This window comes from Pterocles gutturalis, unplaced genomic scaffold (assembly GCF_000699245.1).
Source record: "Pterocles gutturalis isolate BGI_N339 unplaced genomic scaffold, ASM69924v1 scaffold23236, whole genome shotgun sequence".
NCBI classification, from domain to species: domain Eukaryota; kingdom Metazoa; phylum Chordata; class Aves; order Pterocliformes; family Pteroclidae; genus Pterocles; species Pterocles gutturalis.
In genome coordinates, this window is record NW_010106123.1 from 126,771 (window position 1) to 151,200 (window position 24,430).

Below are 24,430 nucleotides of genomic sequence, written 5' to 3' on the forward strand. Positions count from 1 at the left end.
AGCTTTGCCAAGAAACTTTGAGCCCAGAAATGAAACGTTTAGGTTTTAGCTGTTTGTCACAGTGAAGGAGATTAGGGTTGAAATGTACAGTCCACCATGCCCATAACAGGTGTCTTATATGTTGTTTTAGCATTTATAAATAAGACATTAATTTCTAAGACCAACTTTTTGTCACAGGCACAAATATCTCCCTCTACTTTCAAATAGCAGAAGGTCTCACTGACACCAGTGATGTACAAAGTATATTATGAGCTAGAATCAAAAAACTACCTACTACATGCAGGTAATGAATAAGAAAAATTTTTCACCTCATTCATATAGTCATAGCCCCTAATTCATCTTTCCTACTGATTATGCTTTTATTCAAAGACACTCTTCTAGAAAAGCACTAGAAAAATATTTTAATTCACCATAACACCTACTAGTAATAATGTAACCCAAATTGCTTTGTATTTTCCCAAGTCAAATAACAACAAAAGAAAAACTGATTTCTTTCTTCCTACCCCTCCCTTCACATACTGATGCAGTAGCTTCCTATATGGCTTATCTGAATGGTGGATAAAAAAACAACCAAACAAAACCCCAAGAAACTGCTGAGAATTCCTTCCCCTGTACTTTTTTCATTGGTTTAGCCTTGTCATTTCTGCTTCATATTTACATACAGATTGACACAGAAATAACAATTTAGAACTGTACCACTAAAGTGCATTTTCTAACTGGCCATCTATTCTGGAAAAATACTTTTCAGATACCTATGAAAAAAAAATAATCAAGTGCACCCAGACATGAATGGTTAATTTTATCTGCAACAGGAAACTGTTTCATGCTTCTACAATAAGAAAACATTTCACAATGCTAAAAAAAAATAAATCTAAGACAAGCTATGGCAAATAGCAGTACATTTATGGTCTTACTTGGAATAAAAGTTTCACTTCAATAGATGAAGGAAGAATCATAGATTATAGATTCAGATCATAGTGTCATGGTAAAATGATACTAATTTCAGAGTTTAAGACAATAAAGTGTTATTAATATAGTTACTGTAAACTGTAATGTGGGAAACAAGATGGCCTAGGGGGTTGGTAATAGCTATGGAATATCTCCTCTCTCAGTTAATGCCCAAAATGTTTCCTTGGTTGCTAGATGAAAACAAACAGACACACAAGCAAAAAAAACCCCTATTATAATATAATAGGTTTTCAGAAGCCTATTGCTACAGCACATTATTCCCCGTCCTGTCCAACAGGAGAGGAAATTTCTTAGCCGTGGAAGCTTTCTCCACATCACCGTAGGTGTGTTTACAATTCATTTTTAACTAAACTGCATTTAAACAAAGGCTATTATACTATTATTATACTATTTCTAAATAACAGTTTTGTTACTGTCCAGTTATACCACAGAGTAGAGGTGAAACTCATGCCATCAAGAGATGAGTACAAGAGGGAGAGACTCTGCAGTTGGAATAGAAATAGATCCCACCTGCTATAGCTCATTGTCCCCAGGATAATTTTTTTCCCACTTGGTAAGTTAAACTCAAACACAAGAAAATGCTTTAAAAGGAAGGGAGGTGAAACGACATAGAGAGAACAAAAAATAAATCCTGCACGAATTTACACTTATAGATGAATGTGTGTCTCAGTCTCCCCGTATTTCTAATCATGTTACCTGACTGTAAATTTCTCTTCTGTTTTCTTCAGAAGAATGGGAAAAAGCATTAAGAGTTGATGGCAATATTGACAGGATGTATATTACAGTAGAAGTAAAATTTCTTCCTGAAATCATACCATTATCATAAAAACCAGTGAACTGAGAAGAAGAAATCACTATGGAAAGTTATACCTACATCATAAATGCCATCTTAGCTTCAAAAGCCTCAAAACCTGTTTGGCAGTGGAGGGGGTTTTAGAGCTTCACCCCGGGTTAACCAATACATGGTTAACCAGTACAATGTATTTCACAAAACCAAGTTCACCCTTTCTTAGAAACAGTGTTAATTATATAAAAAATAAGGTATGGCATTATCAGTCATTGCTGAACAAACAATAACAGCAACAACACCTCTTCAGTTATGTTAATGACTGATGTACAGCTGCAAATTACATTAACAAGCTATTATGGTGACACCATATTTAGGAATGGCGCCATTCACAGTTCTTCGTATGCAGAAAGGTAATTATTTTTTCTCAAGCATTTAATTGGCTTTTTTGACGTGCTTGGATGCTTCACAAGCATTTCAAAGCAAGTGGAGCATCCAACATTTTGGTTTTTTGTTAAAACAGATACAAAAATCATGAGATGTATACAATTTTCAAAGCTTAGAAATGCAATAAGATTATAGGGAAAATGTTTTTATCAAGATTTTATACACTTTGTCCCTCCATTTTGCTTTCAGATGAGGGACTGTTGTGAAATTATATTACTTTCAAATAACTACAAGCAGATTTTAACACATAACTGGGATGAAATCAGCCTACCATACTACTATAGTATTGCATACAAATAAAGAATCTCCAATATATAGGTAAGTCCTCTGTTTGATTTCAAATTGACAAGAGAAGTGTTAGTTTTTTGTTTTACATTGTCTCCTAGCCCCTCTCTGTGCCTGCCGCCTAGTTTTGGCTGCATCATCTTGAATAGGAAAAACCTCTGAATATTTACACTGCATTTTTTTCCTTTATATGAAAGAGATCTGGAACTAGCTATAATTATTTATGAGTTTATGAACTAACCACAACCTGATTTTTGCAAAAGTGTACTATATGCATAGAACTAAATCGTATCAGTAATGTGTAAATGTGTCCAAGAGGGATTTAAAAAGGGGTATAGAAAGATACTGAGAAAAATGATAGTGTCCCACAAAGAACTAACCAGCAAAGGCCCTTCAAAGGTGAGAGACAGAGTACATACCTCCTGAGAAAAGGTCAAGGGAGCTCGGCTTGCTTAGTCTAGTGAAAAAAAAGACTGAGGGATGACTTAATAGCAACATACCACTCCTTTTGAAGGGCCCTTACCATGATGGCAGAGTCAAATTCTTGGTAGTGGCAGGAACCCATAACAAAAGGTTAACACGAAAAATTGCCCTTTAAGAAGCTCAGTCTTGGAAAAAAGTTCTTCACAAGGATGGTAGCGCAGAAAGGCTACAGTATCGCTGTTGCTGGGGTTTTCAGGACTCAGCTAGACAAATTCACAGATGACCAGATGTTATGCTGGTGATAATGTGCTTTAAGCACAAGGTTAGATTAAATCATATCAATGGGCCTCTTCCAACCAACATGTCCATCTCCCTTTGAGCATGCATCCCAATACTAACTTCTCTGCAAACACTTGACAAATCAAGAACTGTCATTTTGATTATCTGGTTTTGAGTTCCCGGGAAACCTCAACATGAATCTTGATAGCAGCTCCAGGAAAAGCGTTCAGGAGATGGAATGGGATGGAGACTTAACACAAAGCAGATGAGATCTGGGGATTAGGTGTTTGGTATATGGGAAGCCTATGACTGGCAGTAATTTGTGCACCTTTCATTTTTCTACATTCTGGCACATTGTTATGACTTGCTTTTTTATGAACAAATAAAAATTTTATTCAAAGAATACTTTTAAGGTCACTAAATTCACAGATAATAAGTCCCCACGAGTAAGAGCTCAGTCTAAGCCTGTTTAAAGTCCAGTAATATCCAGAGAAAACAAACACAGCTGTACACAGTGTGTAAGAGTGAGACAACGAGGCAATTCCAAATACAAAGATAGAGGCATCACACATTTAGAGAAGGAGGAACCACTCAGAGTGAGGAGGTGCATCTGGCTCTGTATTTTGGTCACATTTGTCTAAGCTTAACTTTTTTTTTTTTGCCCCCTTACATTGGGTCACCCTACTTTGTCAAACATTTCAAGAAATCCTGCCAAATAGCTTAATTACCCTCTTCCACGTAGGGGTTTGAGACATGGAGAACAGACAGTAAAATGTGGAACTGAGGCAAGGTAAAACACTGAATGAATGGTTTGTGAACGAATGGAGATGGTTCAGAGACAGGTCATCTGTTGTCACAAACCCAAGAAGTTTAAGAGGGTGCCCTGTCCAAATAGCAATTCCAATTGGCTTTAAAAGAGGAAGGTGTGAATTTTGTAGAGAATCACGTGCACAGCTGCACAACACCATCCAGTTTTTCAAATTCTGTGCTATTTAGATTTCCTGTTTGTTACAAGAAGTAAAAATGGTAGAATCATAATGACACACTTTCAAAACAATACATGTTTTTTTCAAGCGTAGTGCTTTAAAGTTTAGCTTGAAAGTTACAGACTTTGGAATTGAGTGTACTAGAGATTTAGGTACTTCTCAAGGTAAAAACCAAACTTCAAAATAAATTAAGATCAAACTACTTAAAATTAAGATTTAAAGAAAAAACCTCATATATTCTCAGAAACAAAAGACAAAAGTGTCTTTTCCTGTACATGCAGACTTACAGATACAGACTTTGGTAATTAACCTGGGCCAAAAAAAGCACAAAAATGGAATTTACATATCAATACCCTGACTTTGAAACTTATCCTTAGTATGCAAGCCCATCTTACATGCATGTATCTGTCCATATACTAAAAACCAGATAGATGAAGAATTTAGGTACAATAAGAGACTTGTGGCCATGCACTGAAACAAGGAACTAATCCAATTGTCCAGGCAGACGTGTCAGGGTCTCTCCCAATATCATTCTTTGGTCAGAATAAGCAAGCTTACTTCCTCTTTTCTATGCTGATATGTTCCCTTCCCCAAAATCTGAATTTACTTACAAAGCATATGCAAAAAATTAACATTTAAGAGTCCTCAAAAAGAAGAGGTAGGTTAAGTACAAGTAACTGTTCGCTACATAGGCCATTACATTTTTTTAAGAGTTACATACCCCACATACAGTCTAGTATTATTAATTTTTTTTAATGCAGTATCTGTTCTTCTGAAGTCTTAACAGAGCAGGGATGCTTCAACTAAACTAAACAACAGAGTTAAGATAACAAGAAAAGGTTTGCTGATTTAAGCATGTATTTCTAGCATATTTCCAGTATTTTTGTTTGCATATTATTTCCCAAAGAGCAATTGCTATGAAAATCAAATTTATGTCAATTTTCTTAGCATCGTCTGTTTTTTTCCTTTGAAACTTCAATATAAAACTGTCACCAAAAAGCTATTTCACAGCTGCTGATGACATTCTATCCATCTTTTACCCAGTGAGGATGAGTCAATGCCTAGCAAGCATTTTTTTTTTCAAATTATTAAAAAATACCTGGTCTAGATTAGTCTATTATATTACTGCTCCCCTCTTTCCTCTTAGAAACCCCTCCCCAACATATTCATATTTCTCTGTGCTTTAGGAATGCACGGCTTATATATTAGTGAAATATATGCAATCAACCAACCTCTCACTTTCAAAATGACCTTGTTTTATCTTCAATATGAGACTTTTTTTGCAACATACTTGTTCCAAAATAATTGTCTCCTTACATCAAATGTACTAAATAGGCAAAAAAGTACATTTTAGAGTTATAATTTATTTTTACTGATTTATGAAATAGAGTAACCTAATAAAAATGCAAATAAATTATTTACTTTATGCTATTTAGGATAGAACAAAAATAACAGTAGCTCCTCTAGGCTTCAGTAGTGTTGGTTTAAAAATATACTGTGACGATGCTTTCTCAGTTCATGCTGAGCTACCCACTTATATACTGCATTAACTTGTACCAGTTATATTTCATTTATTCCATAAGTAGAACTAGATTCACGGAACAAATGAGGTGTGTACGTAAAGTATCACCAGAAAAATCAGCACGTCACTATATATGACGATTTATGTATGACAATTAAGTGATAACATTTTAACACTCATAATGATAACCAAGCTAGACAAAGATGCAAATTTTAAAAGTGGCATGGAAGAACAAATAAGGAGAGGGAAAAGGAAAAAGAGTTGGTTGCAGGATACCTTCTTCTGTCTGTTTTCAGCAGCAGCCAACTGAGCTGACATTCTTTCTTGCATTTTCCTGCAGTGAGCCATAACAGCTTCTAAAATGGACAGAGGGTTCATGCATATTGGCTTCTTTTCTTTATCACCAGCACCTGCCTCAAAGTCTCTCTGAAGAGCCAGAAATGGGTCACTCAGATTAAACCTTCCATATCGCTCCTGGATAAAAACCTCTTTGCGCCGGGCCTAGCAAAAAGCAGAACAGACAAAGAAATAAAACTAAATGCATTATTTGGAGTACATCCACATACAGAAGAGACCTAAGCCACAGAGAAAGTTATGCTACTTATTTATGTGTTTAAAATATTTTCTTTAGGTATTTGCTTACAATCTCTAAAAGAAATAGCCAGATATTTGGATACAGATTTCATTATAGTCAATACAATTCACTAGATAAAAAACCCCCTTCCCTTCTTAATTCAATACAGAAATATCAATTTGGAGCAGTTTCAGAAGTATCATAAAAATAACATCTTGTAAATTGGCAGATAAACAGAGAGGAAAGGGAAGAAAAACATTCCAAAATAAAGTTTTCTATTTCTGTGTATTAAAATTATGCTAGTAAAAGACATGGAAACATGCTTTGTGTGCTTACTGCAGTACCAAAATAAGTGTTTTTGAAAGAAAAAAAAATTGATGGTGTGTTTACAAATGTAGAGCTTTTCATAAGTAATAGCAGACAAGCAGAGAGCAAAAATACCACCAAGGCTTTCCTGAAATCAAGACACTTCTCACATCTCTGTTCAGGAAGAACTTTGTGATCATATGTTTCTCCATACCATTATTTTAAAACATAACCGTATTTCCAAACTACAGTAGAACACTTTATTGTCATAACAAAAATATTACACAATAAGAGCAGAGGTAGTTTTGCTTGACAGATTTTTGGTTTTTCAGCCCAACACGAAAACAAGATCAGCTTCAGAGCAGGTATTTTTATGCATTTAATACTGTTGTGATTTAACTCCAGCCAGCACACCACACTCCCCCACAGTGGGATGAGGGAGAGAATCAGAAGGGTAAAACTGAGATAAAGACACATGTGGGTTAAGATAAAGACACTTCAATAGGTAAAGCAAAAGCTGTGCATGCAAGCAAAGCAAAACAAGGAATTAATTCACTACTTCCCATCAGCGGGCAGGTGTTCAGCTATCTCCAGCAAAGCAGGGCTCCATCATGCTAACAGTAACTTGGGAAGACAAAACGCCATGACTCTGAATGTCCCCCCTTTCCTTCTTTTTCAACCCCCAGCTTTATCTGCTGAGCACGATGTCATATGGTATGGAATATCCCTTTGGTCAGGTGGGGTCAGCTGTCCCAGCTGTGTCCCCTCCCAGCTTCTTGCTCACCCCCAGCCCACTCACTGGTGGGATGGAGTGAGGAGCAGAAAAGGCCTTGGCTCTGTGTAAGCACTGCTCCGCAGTAACTGAAACTTCCTTGTATTATCAACACTGCTTTCAGCATAAATACAAAATATAGCCCCATACTAGCTACTATGCTATGAAAATTAACTCTAGCCCAGCCAAAGCCAGCACAAATACATAGAAGCCAGGAAGGCCACAGATAAATACTAATTTCTAACAGTCTTCATAAAAAATATTGTTCCAAAATCTCAGGCTTAACATCCATCTAATTTGTGCGGGGAAAGAAAACCAAACAAAAAAAATCACACCAAAAAACCCCAGCAGAAAGGTCCAGTGATTTCTAAAATTTTGTTGTGGTTTTTTTTTGTGGTTGCACATATAACAGAAAGCAGAAGGAAGCAACCCAAACCATTATAGCACAAATTTTGGAAGAAAATGAAGGCTTGTTACCTTAAAAATAACACAGTCACCAAAGCAGCAATTTAAGGAAGTATGTCTCCAAAAATCACAACAACAAAAAAAAAAACCACCCCACAGTGCAGAGAAACACCATCAGAAAGAGGAATCCCTCCAAAAGTGTCTAAAACATTTACCTATGATTTGGTTCAGATTTGAAGAATAAGCAAAAAAGAGGAAGAATAAGCAATTTCTAAGATATAAAAGAGGAGGAACAGGCCTAATGGTTACCAAATGGGTTAGCAGGTCATTTGGAAAGCTTGAAGTTAAAATTGTAACACATGAAAAGGTCATAAAAGGTAACACACATTTCAGGGCCTGAGAAACCAAAGAACATAAGAACTATGTTAGAAAAACTATGTTAGAAAAACTCTCCTGAGACTGTTAGAAAAACTATGTTAGAAAAACTCTCCTGAGACTAAGTCGAAACTAATTAACAGAATTAGTGAATGCCCAACTTTTTCTTATCTATCGTCTACAAAATTGAAATGTGGGAAATTAAAAGGTAAAAGAGAATTTGACTACAACAGAAATAAGTGTGCCTACATATTCTGATACTTGAAATTCTTTTAGTCTATTTTTTCAGTTTGGTAGTATAAATAGAAATTGAAAATACTTTTTTTTAAAAAACAGGCCTTTGGGGCATAACTTCAGAAAAAGCTTATAGAGTTCATTCAGACCTAAAGTCTATCTAGGCTTACAAAGTCAGGTAGTGATTGGTTGAAGAGACAAAAATAAGATGATAGAACCCAGGGGGTTTTTTATAAATTGCCTTGCAAATAACACCTATTTAGTCTAACATTTTTATCCCTTAACTTTTTAATTTAGATTTTAAATAAAATAAAATAGCCAGTTCCAAAGGTAATATTAAAAAGCCAGGGGGAAAGGGGCTATATTTGTAGCTCCTGTATACACTGAAGTTACAGGGCAGTATGCAGCTTAGGAATTCAACCTTCACATAAAGGAAACAATTAAAACTAAAAATGTGACCCTAGATGGATTAAAATGCTAATCAGCCAAAGAAGATGACAAACTCAAGTAGATTAAGAATTTATATGGAGATGGGGGCATAATCTATACATAAATTACCAACAGTGTAAATGCCACTTAGCTTATATATAGAAAGTGAGCCATCAAAGTAAAGGAAATAACACTGATGCAACAGCTCAGCTGTAAAAAAAAGAAGTCCACCAGAGCCTCCATCCGTAAATCCAAAGACCAACAGCAAAAACAGAAGCCTAGTCGATTAACAGATTTCAGAGGCAAAGGCAACCACTCATGCCTTTAAAAAAACACAGGCAGACAACCAATGAAATAATGTGTATTTTCCATCTTTTTCTATGACCCATGATTAGATGTCCTCTTGGCACATACTGTATGTATGCAAAGCAAACAGATCATAATCTCAGATAAAGCTAAAGCGGCAAAATTAGAGGAATTTAAAAATGGGGGTTGCACCACTGATGCTTTCCTGCCAAAAGACTTTCCTCCTCTTTAACAGTTTTGGTGCTTCTCCTTTGGAATTGGGGCTGTTTAATAACACTCTTGAAAGTATCAGGCAGATTAAGGGGGAAAATAATCCCGGAATTGGGTTAGAATAGCTCTTCAGGGTCACTGACTTCAGGTAAAAGAAAAAAAAAGCAGTCAACAGTGGTGATCATTTGATTGCAGGCACCCAGACAGTTGAGCTTGTGCGATCAGTCTGGACAGCACAGCAACTTGTCTGCTGCCTTTGTACCCAGCAGACACCATAAGGATCCCAGAAAGTGATGGGAGGTTCGTGTGGATAACAATGACACAGAAACAGAAAAGACATTTCCAAGGCAAAATTTACTCACGCTGGAGAAGTTCTGGAGAAGGACTCTCAAGGGACACTACATTGTGGCCAGGAAAGACTGTGAGGAGCCCTCCCCTGAGGAGGAAGGAGCGGTAGACTGACTGCACCCCCCACTCCCTGCCCCCCCGCGCCACTGCGGGGGAGAAGGTCCAGAACAAAGTCTTTGGGCTTTGGGAAGAAGGGAGGGGTGGGGGAGAAGTGCCTTTTGTAAGATGTGGTTTCTCTCTCTCAGTATCTTGCTTCTTGTTGTAAATAGTTAATAAATTCAGTTGTTTTCTTGTTCTTCACAAGTTGTGTTGGTTTCTTGCCCGTGACCCTAAGTGGTGAGTGAAACCCTCCCTGTCCCTGCCTCAGCCCACCAGGTGTTTAGCAAAAACTGTCCCCATGGTTTTATAAACCACGACAGTTTTATATGCACAGCAACATATACTAAACTCCATGTTACCAACAGACAAAGTTTTAGTTATAAAAGAAACTGTGCTAGGTTATGTGATAAAGCTCATCTACACACCCACAAAGAGCTCAGAGACACAATGGCAGAAGGGGGAGCACAAATAATATCTTGCTGGGATGCTCCTAGGGCCACCAACCCATCCCAGGGCTGTCTCCACCAGCCCAGAGGACCATAGAGGCACACCATGGCAGGCAGACACCCAAACTAAGGACTCCCGAGGACTTCCCTGGGTGTCCCAGGTGAGCCTCGGCTCCACTGGCCACAGAAAAGGTGAATAAGGAGTGACAGTTTACTTATCTAATGCAAGGATTATGGAGCATCCAGTAAGTCCATGTATCCACAGAACATTTGGCTAGATGGACCTCAGATCTGAAGTAGCCTGGCTGTTATGTTCTTAAACATAGCTTACATAAAACAAATGACTGGAACAGAAAAGTGAGAACAGCATTTTGACTATATTGAAGTCTCAATAGATCACATAACATTTGCCAACATTTGTCTGTGTTCTCAGGTTTTTTTGTTCTCTCTTAGAAGCCGCAGTGTTGGTCCTAAGACCCATCTAATAAAAGACACTACAGTGAACTCTGGCTATCTGTGCTCTGTACCCAAGAAGACTTTTTGATCAGAGTTGAATGTTAATATCACTTCATGTTCCCAATTAGCCTCAAACAAATCACCAGGGGTGAAGAGAGCTACATGTAGTCTCCATCATCTCCTTCTCCTAGCTGAACATGTGTGTCAACAGTCATCAGGCACCGACACAGCCTTTCATTGTATGAGACTTAGTACTCTGTTAAACTGAAACCCAGTATTTCTTGGGTATTTCTGGAATTTAGTTATCATGTCACAGAAAAATAAAAATGCTTTGAATAATATAACACAATAAAAATACATTGCAAAGAAAAAACACTGAAGGAAGAATGTCAAAACATTAATTGAGGGTGCCAAGACATGAAAAGAAGTGCACCAAAGCACCAGAGGCTTTCACAAGTATGGCATTGTACCATTTCTACAGAAGGAACTGCAAACTAAATGAATATTCAGCATTGAGGTTATCTGTAAATATATTTTTAATGCCTTTTCTGCTTTTCAAAAGGGTATTAAATTGCTTTGAGGTCATAAAAGGTTAGGAAGCTAAACACAATCTTATAGGAAAATGAAAAGATTTGTTAACTTTAACATCAAAATTCTACTTTCATCATCCACTTTCCTGTTACCTTATTGTTAACTGGCTTTTAAATTTAAAACCTCTTTAAAAGCTGCAGAAATATACCCTTTTGGATAATGCATCATGACATAGTTGAGTGGGTTTTTTGAGACAGAAATTAATACAAAACCTTCTTGTAAATTATGCTATTTGAATTTCTTCTGAATCATGCTAAATATCTTCTACACAGTTTACAGTGTATTCTACTGACAATGCAAATAGCAAGGGCTATCAGAAGGTCATATGTAATGACTATCCATGCTTAAATGGAAGGTAGTTGCCTATTGACTCCACCAGACCCGAGTTCCACAAGGCAAAGTTAAAATAATTAACTGAATGCATTTTCAAACAGAAAATTTTCAAAAAAACCAGACAGAATATGCACCCACTACAGGAGGTAATAATGACTGCTGCATTGTGAAAGGTGCTATATGAATTTATAAACCATCAGCTTTGCTTTTCTGTACATACCCTTTGCACCTAAACTAGCCTTTTAATGGAAGGACTGAGATTGAAAGTATTTAAAAGCATAAAAATTTCCGTGGGAAATGACACTTTTTGCAGCCTATGGCACTGCTACACAAAATTATGACTTAAATCCTCCAACAGGTAACTGCTAAAGAAAACTGACAGTAAGCACACACAAATCAAGAGAAAATATCTAAAACCAAACTTTATATAGTTAATTCATGAAATTCACTCCTGCAGTAGGGTAAAAGCTTAAACTTATTTATAACAGCTTTCAAATTCAGTTCAATAAGAACATCACATTTATACAGAGCTTTTAAATCCTTACACAGGATCTAAAACACTAAACACGGAGACTAAAATAAGAATGCAACTACTACTTAAAAGGAACAAACCCTCAAAGTTTCTCTATGGACAGCTTCATCTATGGCATTATCTTGGATCAAGGATGGACTATGAGTTTATACTAAAAAAAAAATATACAGTAGAACTGAAAAACACTTTCAGAGAGGAGTCAAAGATAATCAAAAGGTACAACACGGCTTGTCTTCAAGGAAGAGGTAAGCAGAAATATGACTTTTCAGTGTGAAACAGAGACAACCAGGGAGAAACATGCTAGAGGTCTGTTAACTAACAGGACAAGTAGCAATGGTCCCATGATCTAATGAGGGACATTTGAGTTGGACAAAAATTCTTCTTGGTGAGAGCAGATAAACACTGAAACACGTTGCCCAGGGAAAACAGATAACCTCTGTCATTGGGAGATTTCCAAAACTAGACTGGATAAGGCCATCAGCAATCTGATACATGTTTCATGTTAGTCCTGTTTAAGTAGAAGATTGGACTGAACAATCTCTTGAGGTGCCTTCCAACCTATGATTAGTGATTTCTTCTAGGACTGCTATTTTTCATCTTGTAGATGCTAGCAATCTTCTCAAGTAGCAAACGACAGAAATAACCTCTTAGAGGAAGGAAAACAAGCAAATACTTGTTGGTGGAACAAGACTTATGTCTTGCCTAGGATCACGAAAATACTTTTTATGACTTAGAAAAAAGATCTTAAATTTTTAAAATATCACAGAATTTATATATCAGCACTGAACAGTCCTAGGGATTATGCAGCTGTGTGACACAAGGGGAAGGTTTATTCTCAAGTTTTCTCTCCTAGGTCAGTAGCCAACAAGAATCTGGAGGATCAGACTGTAAGACAAACTGCTTCTTTTATTACTCTCTCAGGGAGCCTGTCTTTTACCACATGCAGCAAGACACCTCATTCACCCCTACACCAACTTTTTTCATACTATTCAGGTCACCTCTATGCATCTATCTGCCAGCTCCCTCCTGGTCATTTGCATCTCTCAAGCTGACTCTTTGCCGTCACTGACCTCATGTACCTACTGGCAGATGAAGACTGCCAGTGGGGTGTGCAGGGAGAGGAACAAAAGGAGCGGAGGTATCTGGATGATGGTCTGTGGGAAAAGCTGCAACTCCAGTATAAGAACTGGCCTACAGTCACTCGCTTCTTGTGTTCTACTTCAGAAGAAAAAAAAAAAACCAAACATCTATTTTCAGTGACCAAACTGAGAATTACAAAGTCTAATTAGATTTTTCCCCCTGCTATTGAAACAAGAATGTAAGAAGGCACGGAGGTCTTCAAATAGTATCCATCTTACTGTGGACTTAAAGCTAAAAACATGAAAAAAACCAAGGAAAAACAAATACGACCAATTAATACATAAGAAAGAAATAAGCCAAATCAGGAAAAATTAAAAATTAATCACATTATATATATATATATATGTATGTATATAATGTAAGTTATATTGTTAATTTTCTTTCAATAATAATCTATGTTGATATTAGTTGCACACATTTGCTGAAATGAGTTTTCATAATCATTTTACATAATCTGTAAGAGAATATATAAGCAACAGTATTTTTAAGGTTAATACTGCATTTGTCCCACAATGTATCTCAGAGTTTCCTCTTCGTTTACCTGCCAAGTTAAGAGTTCAGTAAGCCCAAGTCTTCCATGCAGCAATTGATGATAAACATCAAAAATAGGACTGCATGTCCTACACTGCTGTGGAACAATGGAACCGAATTAAAGCTGCCTCAGAACCCTTAAACAAAATTTCCTTCCTTTCAAGAGCATTTGTTCCTCTGATTAATTTCCTTTTCCACATATACTAAAATTGTTTCAACAGCTGTTGATAGGTTCATATTAATAATTTTTCTTGACATATGTAATAGGGAGTGGTAAAAAGTTTTCTAAAACTAACCAGCACAGAAGAGGAGGCAGTAAGAGCTTGTATTATGTGCTACGTTAAAGATGGGGTGAGCCCTTCATTCTAAATAAAATTGAAAGGGGAACAGATTTTTTAAAAGGGAAAGGTGGCTGACAGAGAACATGTTTATAAATCTTATTCTGTGGTATTATACGTGTCTTGAAATGACTTTCTGGAGCTATTCTTTTAAGCAAAAGAGCAATCAAGCAATGGAACAGGCTGCCCAGGGAAGTGGTGGAGTCACCATCCCCGGAGGTGTTCAAGAAACGTGTAGATGTGGTGCTTAGGGACATGGTTTAGTGAGTTAGGTGGTGTGGGTTGATGGTTGGACTTGATGATCCTTGAGGTCTTTTCCAACCTTAATGATTCTATGATTCTATAAGTATATACTCATAATAAAAGCAGTACTCTCAGAGATCTGTGCAAAATACTGGGGTGGAAGATATGATGTCTTACTACGAATAATTAAGAATGACTCTGAAGAATGCTAGCAATTTTGCTACAAAATGGGGCTTGGGGGATATGTTGTCTTTTTTTTCCTTTTTTTTTTTTTTAATGCAGATGTAAATGAATGTTTTTGAAGTATCATCTGAGATGTTACTTCCATTAAAAGTTTTACAGAACAAACTAAAAATGGAAATGTAAACATCAATGACTGCTGAAAAAATGGTATTCTGCAGCATGATTTCTGCCAATGAACATGTGATGCTCAATTTCTCCTTACAGTCTTAACTATAGTCTAAATTCCTTTCTTCAGCACTGTGACAGTGCATACCTACGCAAAGACTACAAGTGAGTTAGATTTTAATGAACACAATATTATGTGAAGAATACTTGACCAATATATTCAAACTTTCTCTTTCCACAGTAAGTGTCAAGTACCATAAGACAAAACTTGTGTATACACTTTAAGGATGTTATTGAGGCTGAAAAAAAATGAGAATTATCTAAAGAAGATTGCCAATCAAAACAGGCTGCTAGTTCAAAAAGGGTGAAAACAGTAGAAAGAATTGAGAAATAGGAGGATGCAATCAGCAAGTTAAACAAAACCAACATACAGGTTGATTATGCTCTGACAGACTTATATAATTGTTTCATACTATAAAAAACTCTCTTTACAGATGATTGATCAGGATCATGAAAGAATTTCAAGTCTTTTGGTAGAGGTACTAATAAAATAAAATATACCCATTTAGTAATTTTTAATGTAAGGCACACATACTCATAAAAAGCATTTAAAACTGACTTGGATCAGTGTCTCATAACAGTCATCAGCCATGTAAACATATCAATGAAACTCATTACAGGGCTCCATGAAAGCGGAGATAAGATAAATTTTTCTAGAAAAGTTATCCCAAGCATGAACCATTAAAATAAGAGTAAGAACAAAAAGGTGCATTATTCTCTCATTCACAACAACCCACAGAACTTTTCCAAAAATTAGGAACTGGCAAAGCATTCCTTTATCTCAGAACCACATAGGTTTAAATCCCAGCTTTTAAAAAGCATTTTTCAAGATAAAAAGAAAGCTCTGAATGTAAGACTGTATGCTGTTTTATAAGGCTATCCTCAGTCACCTCCATTTAAGAAGACATACAAAAACATAATTTTAAGGCATAAAAACTCAGATCTTAGCTAGCAGTTGATGAAAGTAAAAGAAAATCAGATTTCCTCTATTTCATGCCAAATATCAGAATACTAAAGTGGTTTGCAAAAAGCTGTACAATTTTCTCTTCTCCGCACTAAAAAGCAGACGTAACAAAAGTATAATATGCCTAACAAACAACTCACATCTCTCAGACTACAGGAGGACAAACATTTAATTAACACTTAAACAATCCAGACTTGCAATACAACAGAAAGCACTCAAAAAAATTATACAACCGAGGTAATGATCAAGCCTGAATTTCCTTTGGGGTCTGACTCCATAAAAGTGTACATCACCCAATAGCATCAGTTTACTATTGCCCCAATACTGCTAACTAGCACAACCTCCTTCCCTTTTTCCTGGTTACCTGACAAAAACCTCCAAGAAAGAAAGAGGTACAGACAGGACAGACAGACATATGTTTCAAATTCTTCGTTACTAATTTTCTCCCTTAAAGTAATGAAAATCCACTATTTTAAGGTTGCAGATTTAAAAATGGAAAGGCTGTATTACAAAGCTAAGATCAGTTACTAACAGATCAGTACCAAGAAGCAACACAGTCAATATAAAATATTCTTCACTTCTTACAGATGTAAAAGGTGAAATTCAGGCCTTGCACTAAGTTTCTAAAAGAGGAAGAAGAAAAAGCTCAAGTACTGAAACAACACGTGTTTTTAATGGAGAAGAGCCATCCAGATGTTCCGTATGAAGATGACATTAGACATAATTTATGGCAGCTTTGTTGTCTGATGCTTAAACGTTTGAAAGTTATAGGCCAATATTTTGTAAGGAAGTATCACTTTTTGATGCTCTGATTATCTAACCAGCCAGAAATTTATTATTTCTGCAAATAATACAGATTTTCATACTGATAATGAGTCTCAATGGATAGAAGAGTCTTGAACGTTCTGCTTACTTTAAATAACCATTTGTCATCTAGACTTTTTTGCATGTTCAAATTTATAGCTCAAATTCATGCAAATGAATTCATAATTCTTCGCATGGAAATCTGTCAGCCATTCTTCTGAAACACTGACAGAAATCTGACTTCACCTCTAACAAAAAAGAGCACTTTAACCTCCACGCTTAGCAGTTAAAGTTTCTTCAGCTCAATAACAGACAAAACATAACAAACACATAACAGAAAAACCTTAACTAAATCAATCAGTGTTTCACTTTCATTTACAGCATTTAGATTTGCATATTTTCAAGTTATCATAACCTCAGTTAAAATATAATCCCTTATTACTGCATGGCAATTACACAATTACAAACTTTAATTACTTTAATGAAAATGATGAGTTTACAATGCATCAATGATGTTTACATCAGGCACAGTCAACATGGGTTCACAAAAGGAAGGTCCTGTTTAACTAATTTGATATCTTTCTACAATAAGGTCATTCACCTAGTGGATGAAGGGAAGATGGTGGATGTAGTTTTTCTGGATTTTAGTAAGGCTTTTGATACTGTCCCTCACAGCATCCTTCTGGACAAGCTGTCCAGCTGTGGGACGAGCAGGTTGACAGTGCACTAGAAGAACCGGCTGAGCGGCAGGGCTCACAGTGTAGCACTAAACAGGGCTACGCCTGGCTGGTGACTGGTCACCAGCGGTGTTCCTCAGCCCTCAATTCTAGGGCCAGTCCTGTTCAATATATTCATCAGCGATCTGAATGTGGGAGTTGAATGCACCAATAGCAAGTTTGCAGATGATACTAAACTGGGAGGTGCTGTTGACTCTCTTGAGAAGCATTACTTTACCAAGAGTATGGTATGGTCAAACACTGGAATAAGCTTTCTAGAGGGGTGGTCGATGTCCCATGACTGTCAGTGTTTAAGAGGCATTTGGGCAATGCCCCGAACAACATGCTTTAACGTTTGGTCAGGCAGTTGGAGTAGATGGTGAGTGTAGGTCCCTTTCAATGGAAATATTCTATTCTGTTAAAAATATAAATTATTTGAGGTACGGTAAGGGAATTCAGTGTTTACAAATGATTTCTAGTATTCACTTTGGAAGGTAAATTCTGAGAGTGATATGTATTACCTCCAAGAAGAATTTTATTCTTGCTGCTAAGACCTCTAGTGAGGAGGCTGAGCAAACAAATAGACATAAATAAATAAATTTGATTTCTAGAATTGAACATTTTCAAGTAAACAGAATATTCAACCACATTGTATATTTTGGAGTTTATGCCCCTTATTAAAACTTTAAAGCAATTTTCCAGCTAGCAGTCTCTTTACAAATGCATTACTTAAAAGTTACCAATTTTAAAATTGTCATGTAACAGTTTATATTTCCACAATATCTAGCTAAAATTTCACTCTGCTACTTCAGAGAGAACTCACTGTAATCACTGTTGCTCTATTTTCTCAAATTTTCCATTTATTCGTATAAATGGAACACTGGCTTTTATAAGACACCTAGTGCTAAGTATTTTTAGTATACTGCCAGAGCTTCTAAGACTAATGCCTCTCCCTGGGAGAACTGTAGGTGGAAAGACCCATCCACCAGTCAGAACAGCATAAAAATTGAGTGGGAGGGAGAAAAGCATGGGAACACTTACACCCAAAATTAACAAAAGTAATCGCTGCTGCGTGTGTATTTTCAGAAGTGTTGAATTTGAAAAGGACCCTAATAAAATATCTTATTCATAAATATTTTTTTATGAATTACTATCATAATTTATTTGGAAGAACCAAGAACAAACCTTATACATGTTCTCTTCAGTAACAGTAACATGAGGAGACACAAACAAAAGAAAGAAGTGATATGTTATCAGTTGCACTTTAGTGTTACCATCAGCAAAATTATCTGTACCATTTATTGGCATAGAAGAAATATCCTGTGTATGTTCCCTTAGCTATAAACGGAAAATGTATGTTCTCTTAACTAAAAAGGGAAAATTTCAGTTAACAGAGATAGGATGACCCAGTTACATATCTGATTATCAGCAACGTGAGTAATGACAGCAAACAGATAAAACATTTTAAACAAGTCACTGTAACGATGAAGTCACAGCTGTATTATTCATAAAGAGCACAGAAACCGAGAAACAGTTACATCAACATGATGTTGGAATTTTTTTTTACAAATAGTGTGTGTATCTTTACTCACTAGTTTATGTTGGATTATGCAGAAAGATCAAACGAGGGTAGGACGAAGCAAGTGGGAAAGGCAAAGCAATTAGCTAAATAAGCAACCAGCAGAATACGTTCAACTAGATTAGTAGTTACATGCCTGGCAACAATAAAGATATTCAGATCTTATGTGAAAAACAAAAAGAGACTATCATCAGTTTAACACTGCTGGAAAGGACAAGGTGAAAAAGGATGTTTGCAATGCATGGAGTTTTCATGCTAGAAAACCAATCTGTTTCATACTTGTAGTCTCCAGTTTCAGGCGAGCCTGGAATAAGGGTATCTCCTGAGTAGTGAAGCTTAAGCTTATTAAAACAACACTTACACAGGACTGTTTTAATACGGTTTACCAAAAGTTTTGCTTTGCTCAGTGCTTACTATCTCCCTTTTGCAAATAGCAAATAACTAGTAAAAGAAGTGCTGTAACACTACTGAAAACTTATTTTGTCAGTAGCTTCCAGAGGAGGCCTTTATATGTGTCAAAATACCAGGATTCCTCAGAACCACAAAGTTACACAGTCCAACCACTACTGCTGCTACATCTCTTCATCCCAGTATGATCATGAATCTGTCTTTTGACCTACTTATTTCATTACATTAATATCCACACCTTCATTAAGAAATTCAGCCACTGTTCTTCAAGAACTTACATGCATTGCTAGGGGAAGTCAGAAATTATCTTATATGGATTTTCTACTTGGACATAATATAGATAGTATGATTCATTTCAAGCTCTATTGATTAGCCTGCAGGCCTGTCAAAATGCTTAGATTCAGGAAGACAGACTGTACTTACAATTTGGGCAGAACTAACTCCCACAGGAGAGATCTTTTTCTTCTCATTTTTTTGTAGACTTGGATAGTCTGACTCAAATTCTCTGAGCAGCTAAATTAATGAATTTTCCTGTCTATTCCACAGTTCATACACAGTGCTCAATAACAATAACCGTAAATCTCTGCCCTTCCTTCAACTAAGGCCCTAACAACAGCATGACTTTTCTTATCTAACTGCCTGGTTTAACAACGTTACCTATTTCTGCTTAACATTTTGTCAGATGTTGCAGAAACTGGCTAAAAGATTCAACAGGCATTGGTATGAACACACATAGACAATAAGCTTTTCTTTCCATAGGAAGTTACGGTAAAATTAAATAGAGCTTTACAACACTGAAGAAACACCTACAACCAAATTCACCTTTGTCATTCCCATACTGTCCTCCTGACCCACCTATCACATACACAGAATCTGTTGATTTGGAGCTCACTTAATGTCAGAGAAAATACGTTGATCCATAGCAATGTCATTGATATTGTAGTCAACTTTAATTAAACAAAAATATATCCATTGTTGGTATTGATAATTCTTTTAGCTATTTTTTTGTTTAATTGGTGATTCTTCACAAGAATCCAAACAAGTTGTTCTAAATCTATGTAGTGTGTTAAAGGATCTAGTATGATAAGAATTTGCTTTTTTTGTTCACACTAATTAATGCATACCATAGCAGCAAGTGTAATATAAATTTTAATTTTACCATTCATCACCTACTGAAATGTACATAGGCAAACAAAATTATTTTAAAAATAAACAAAAATCCCAGCTAAGTCAGGCTTTAAAATATTAGAAGAAAAATAACCTACTAATGATTTAACTTTGTGAGAGAATCACCACTAAAAGCAGCATTTAGTATTTGTAATTCCATGCTTGTCAGCTAACACTAGCACTTCAACTCATCATATGAGGGTCAATGCACTTTAAAAATTCCTCTAGAAAGCAGGCAGATACAGCAACCACTTTACGACTGGAGAAAGAAAACAACAAATGAATGCTGTATCTAGGGTCACAGTTGTGGGAGGCCAGACCTGTGCTTCGATTATGTGGCCGCATTTCCTCCACATTAGGAATATATATTATCCCCTTATTACAAGCAGACAGTTTATTTGGATAATTGAGACAGATGGAAGCAGCAGCTATAGTTAAGTATTCCTCCTTTTTTAACTAGATGCATTCCCAATAGCAATTAAACACCATGTTATTTCTCATTAATGAAATAACTGATTTAATGATTTAAATGTTAATCTGAATTTAATTGCAGTGCAACCCTGATCATGGAGCTACTAAAATAAAGTACAGATTCAAATGGAGCTATCTTAGCCATTTGGCATAGTAGTTGTACAAAATCAGAGTGCTAATAAGAAAGATTTATACAAATATCACCTCCTTTGAGGTGAATCCTTATGCTGCCCTCCACAGCAAATTAACTGTTCACTTGGAGAATAAATCTGGAAATTTGACGCGAAGCATGACAAAGGTCTGCTCTTCCAAGGCTGCTGGTCCTCACAGGGCTGAACTCTTCCAGCAGTTTACATTGCTCTGGTTGATAATCACTCTAACTTTTTCAAATCTGAATTTCTCTGACTTCCAAATTCCAGACAGCTGATGTTCCCTGAAAAAGTGTTCATATAGAGATTGATTCAGCAAAATACTGTGATTCTCTATTGTAAAAATCAGAGTATGCAATAATGAATTTATACATGCTAAGGGAAAAAAACCCTCAGCTTTGTTTATATCAAAGCATCAAATGACTACTTATACGGCAATAGCAGGAGACATTGACCCACTTAGATAAATTTTCAATTACTGAAGTGGGAAGCAACAGCCCTTTTTTAGAAATAGGAATGGTATGTGTCCTTATGTATCTGCAGTTGTGCATATTATAAAGGAACAATGATGTATTTTGAAAACATGGAAGTATACAGACGTCATCTGCATATTTCTTACAAATGCAGTTTGGAGTTGAAGTTTGGGGTTTGTTTCAAAAGCAGACTTCAAGGTATCAAAATTTTAAATAAAACAGAATGGAAACTCTAAAATACATTATGCACAAAGATGAAATAAAAAGAGTTAATTATTATATGTGACACCTTCAGTTTGGTTTTCTCTAATTTATCATGGCACAAATTCAAGTGCGTTAATAAAAACCTATTACATCAACCCTATTAACTTTTCTAATTAAACTTATCTTCCCTCCTCCTCCCCCACCCCCCCAGAAGGACTATTTAATTTCGCAAGATCTCTTCCTGAACTATTGGCCTTTCTCTTTTTTTTTTTTTTATTTTATTTACACAGAGTAGACAGAATGGACACTCTGCACTGGAACAATACCCAGTGGACAGACTTAAAATTCCCCAGTTCAGTCTTTTCAAATAGAGTAACAAACTCTGTGGCCTTTCTTCTCTAGTCTCATTGGACTGTACCTTTTTCAAACTAAGCTTTAAATAAGCATAAAGAGTTATGCAACATCTTAAAAGTGCTAAATGAGGAGTTAGTAGCCATCTTCTCTAATTACTACTAGTACCAAGAGAAATTAAACTGAAAGACATAAAATACAAATTTGTGGTATGATACAATGAATACATTGTAATTGAACAGCCAGTAAACAACCATCTGGAGGCAATACAATTCTGAAATCCAAGGGCATTGTCTTCCTGTCAGAAAAGTAATATTACAGCAGTACTAACTGACACATGGTATCATTTCTTTCACTGACACCTCAAACTGTGCATAATTTTACAGCTATTTTTTAAATAAGAGAACAAAAAAAACCCCAGAAGTCACAAAACCACAACACATTAAAAACATTATTATTTTAGATTCCTATAAGCTGTTAAGTAGTAGAGTTTGCTCCATAAATAGGACTGAGACTCAATCCACAAAAACAGAAGTCAAAAATGTTTTCTGCTTGATCTATCAGAACCCACACAGGCAAATTACACTTTTACAATGTATCAAGAAGCATTAAATTGTAATCCTGAAAAGCAAACGTCTAAAATAAGCAAAAAAAAAATTATTTAAAACAATATTTTAAGTTATTTAAGCAAGAACTCCATTTTATATATATATACATATATACACACTATAAACATGGCATAGAAAACAAACAAACAAACCAGTAAGGCATAAGTTCCAACTCCATATCTTATCCAAAAATACTGTTCCTTCTCCCTAGTTCTTACTCCTTCACTCACTGTCAGAAATCTCTGTTCCATTCCTCCAGGGAATACTATGGATAAGGGGTGAATTGTGATGGCATGACATGCATACCAAGAGAAGAAAAAAAAAAATATTTGGCACTGTGAGAACCACGCTCCTGTAAGAACCACGCTCCTGAAAGTCTCAAATCTAAAAGAAATCCTACCTGGGTGTTGAAGGCAGGTATGTTTTTTTACATAACTGGCTTTATAGTCAGAGAAAAAAAAAAATCAGATCTGTCTCAGATCTTCAGTAAAGCATACCACGTGGCTTCACAGAAAACTAGTGTAGTGGGAAACAAGAGAGGTCGGTGTAAGAATTTACACAACGGGAAAGGACAGACTAATAGAGATGCATCAAACAGGTCTTGTTAAAATGAGAAATTTCATGTTCAATGCAGATTAATAGTCTTTAGATTCAGCATTATCAGTTATTTTGTGATCAGTCAAGATCGATTCACTTTAATGGCAGAACTTTCCAGGAGAGGTATTTCCAATAGATACATAACTACTATTTATTGCACAAATTTTGCAAATGCTCAGCAACACTGTGCAAAATGAGTACAGATAAGGGCACACACATTTAGGAACGATGTAGTGAAACTTAGGTGATTATAGAGAAAAATCTGAGATGACAACCACAAGAATGAACAGTTACTTTCTAAGATTAAAAGATCCAGTTCTGTATTCTTACAAAAAGACCAAGAACATATAAAATTGTTTAATAAACGTATCTACCACAGTGACCGAAAACTGACAGGAAGATCACTTAAGAGGAAAAGACACCACACATACTATCTAGTATAGGGCTGGAAATTATCAGTCTTTGACCTATCAGAGAAATCAGGCTTTCAAACAGCCCTGCAGTACTAGTAGGATTAAACAAAACCACCACCAACAACAGAACAACAAACAAAATAACACAACAAAAAACACAAACCAAAACAACTCCTGCAACACACACTCACAAACTTTCCTAATTTTGAAACAGAGCTTCATCAGCTTTTGAAATAATAACATGGCAAGCCTTTTCCCTTACATGAAAACCATTGCCTTCTTGCTTTAAGGATATACAGGGTAGTATGCCAACGTGTTGAAATAAATCAAAGTACCAAAACTGACACAATTCCAATGGAAGTCTCTTGTTATTCACTTTTACAAAAGGCCTATATTTGGCTATCTGGCAGCTCATTTTGTGCGCTGCTTGGAAACTCCAGCTGCTAATACTGCTGACTTTTGGCTTCTTACTTGGGAAGCCACAGGTTCAAAAGTGTCATATTCCAAGATATCAGGCTACAGTTCTTCAGCAGGTATAACTTCCAAGTTTTCCAATACTGGCACAGCTAACCAGGCAAGCTGCCTTGAAGATTTGAATTCCACGTGGATTTTGTTTAGAAGATTTTACTACAAAACACAGGAACTGGAAATTGAGATGCAGGAGAAGAGAAAAACAAAACAAAACCAATTTTCAACACTTATATACCTTACGTGAAATTGAGCTATTTTTAATATTTATCTATATTAGTCAT

General features: G+C 36.0%; 1 protein-coding gene across 1 annotated transcript in view; it reads right to left on the minus strand.

The window, feature by feature from the left end:
* The window catches only part of CTTNBP2 (cortactin binding protein 2), a 75,634-nt gene that overhangs the window by 49,493 nt on the left and 1,711 nt on the right, over positions 1–24,430 (minus strand). Inside the window, 1 exon segment of the mRNA XM_010087677.1 lies at positions 5,975–6,199. Coding sequence (XP_010085979.1) covers positions 5,975–6,199 — 225 coding nt within the window.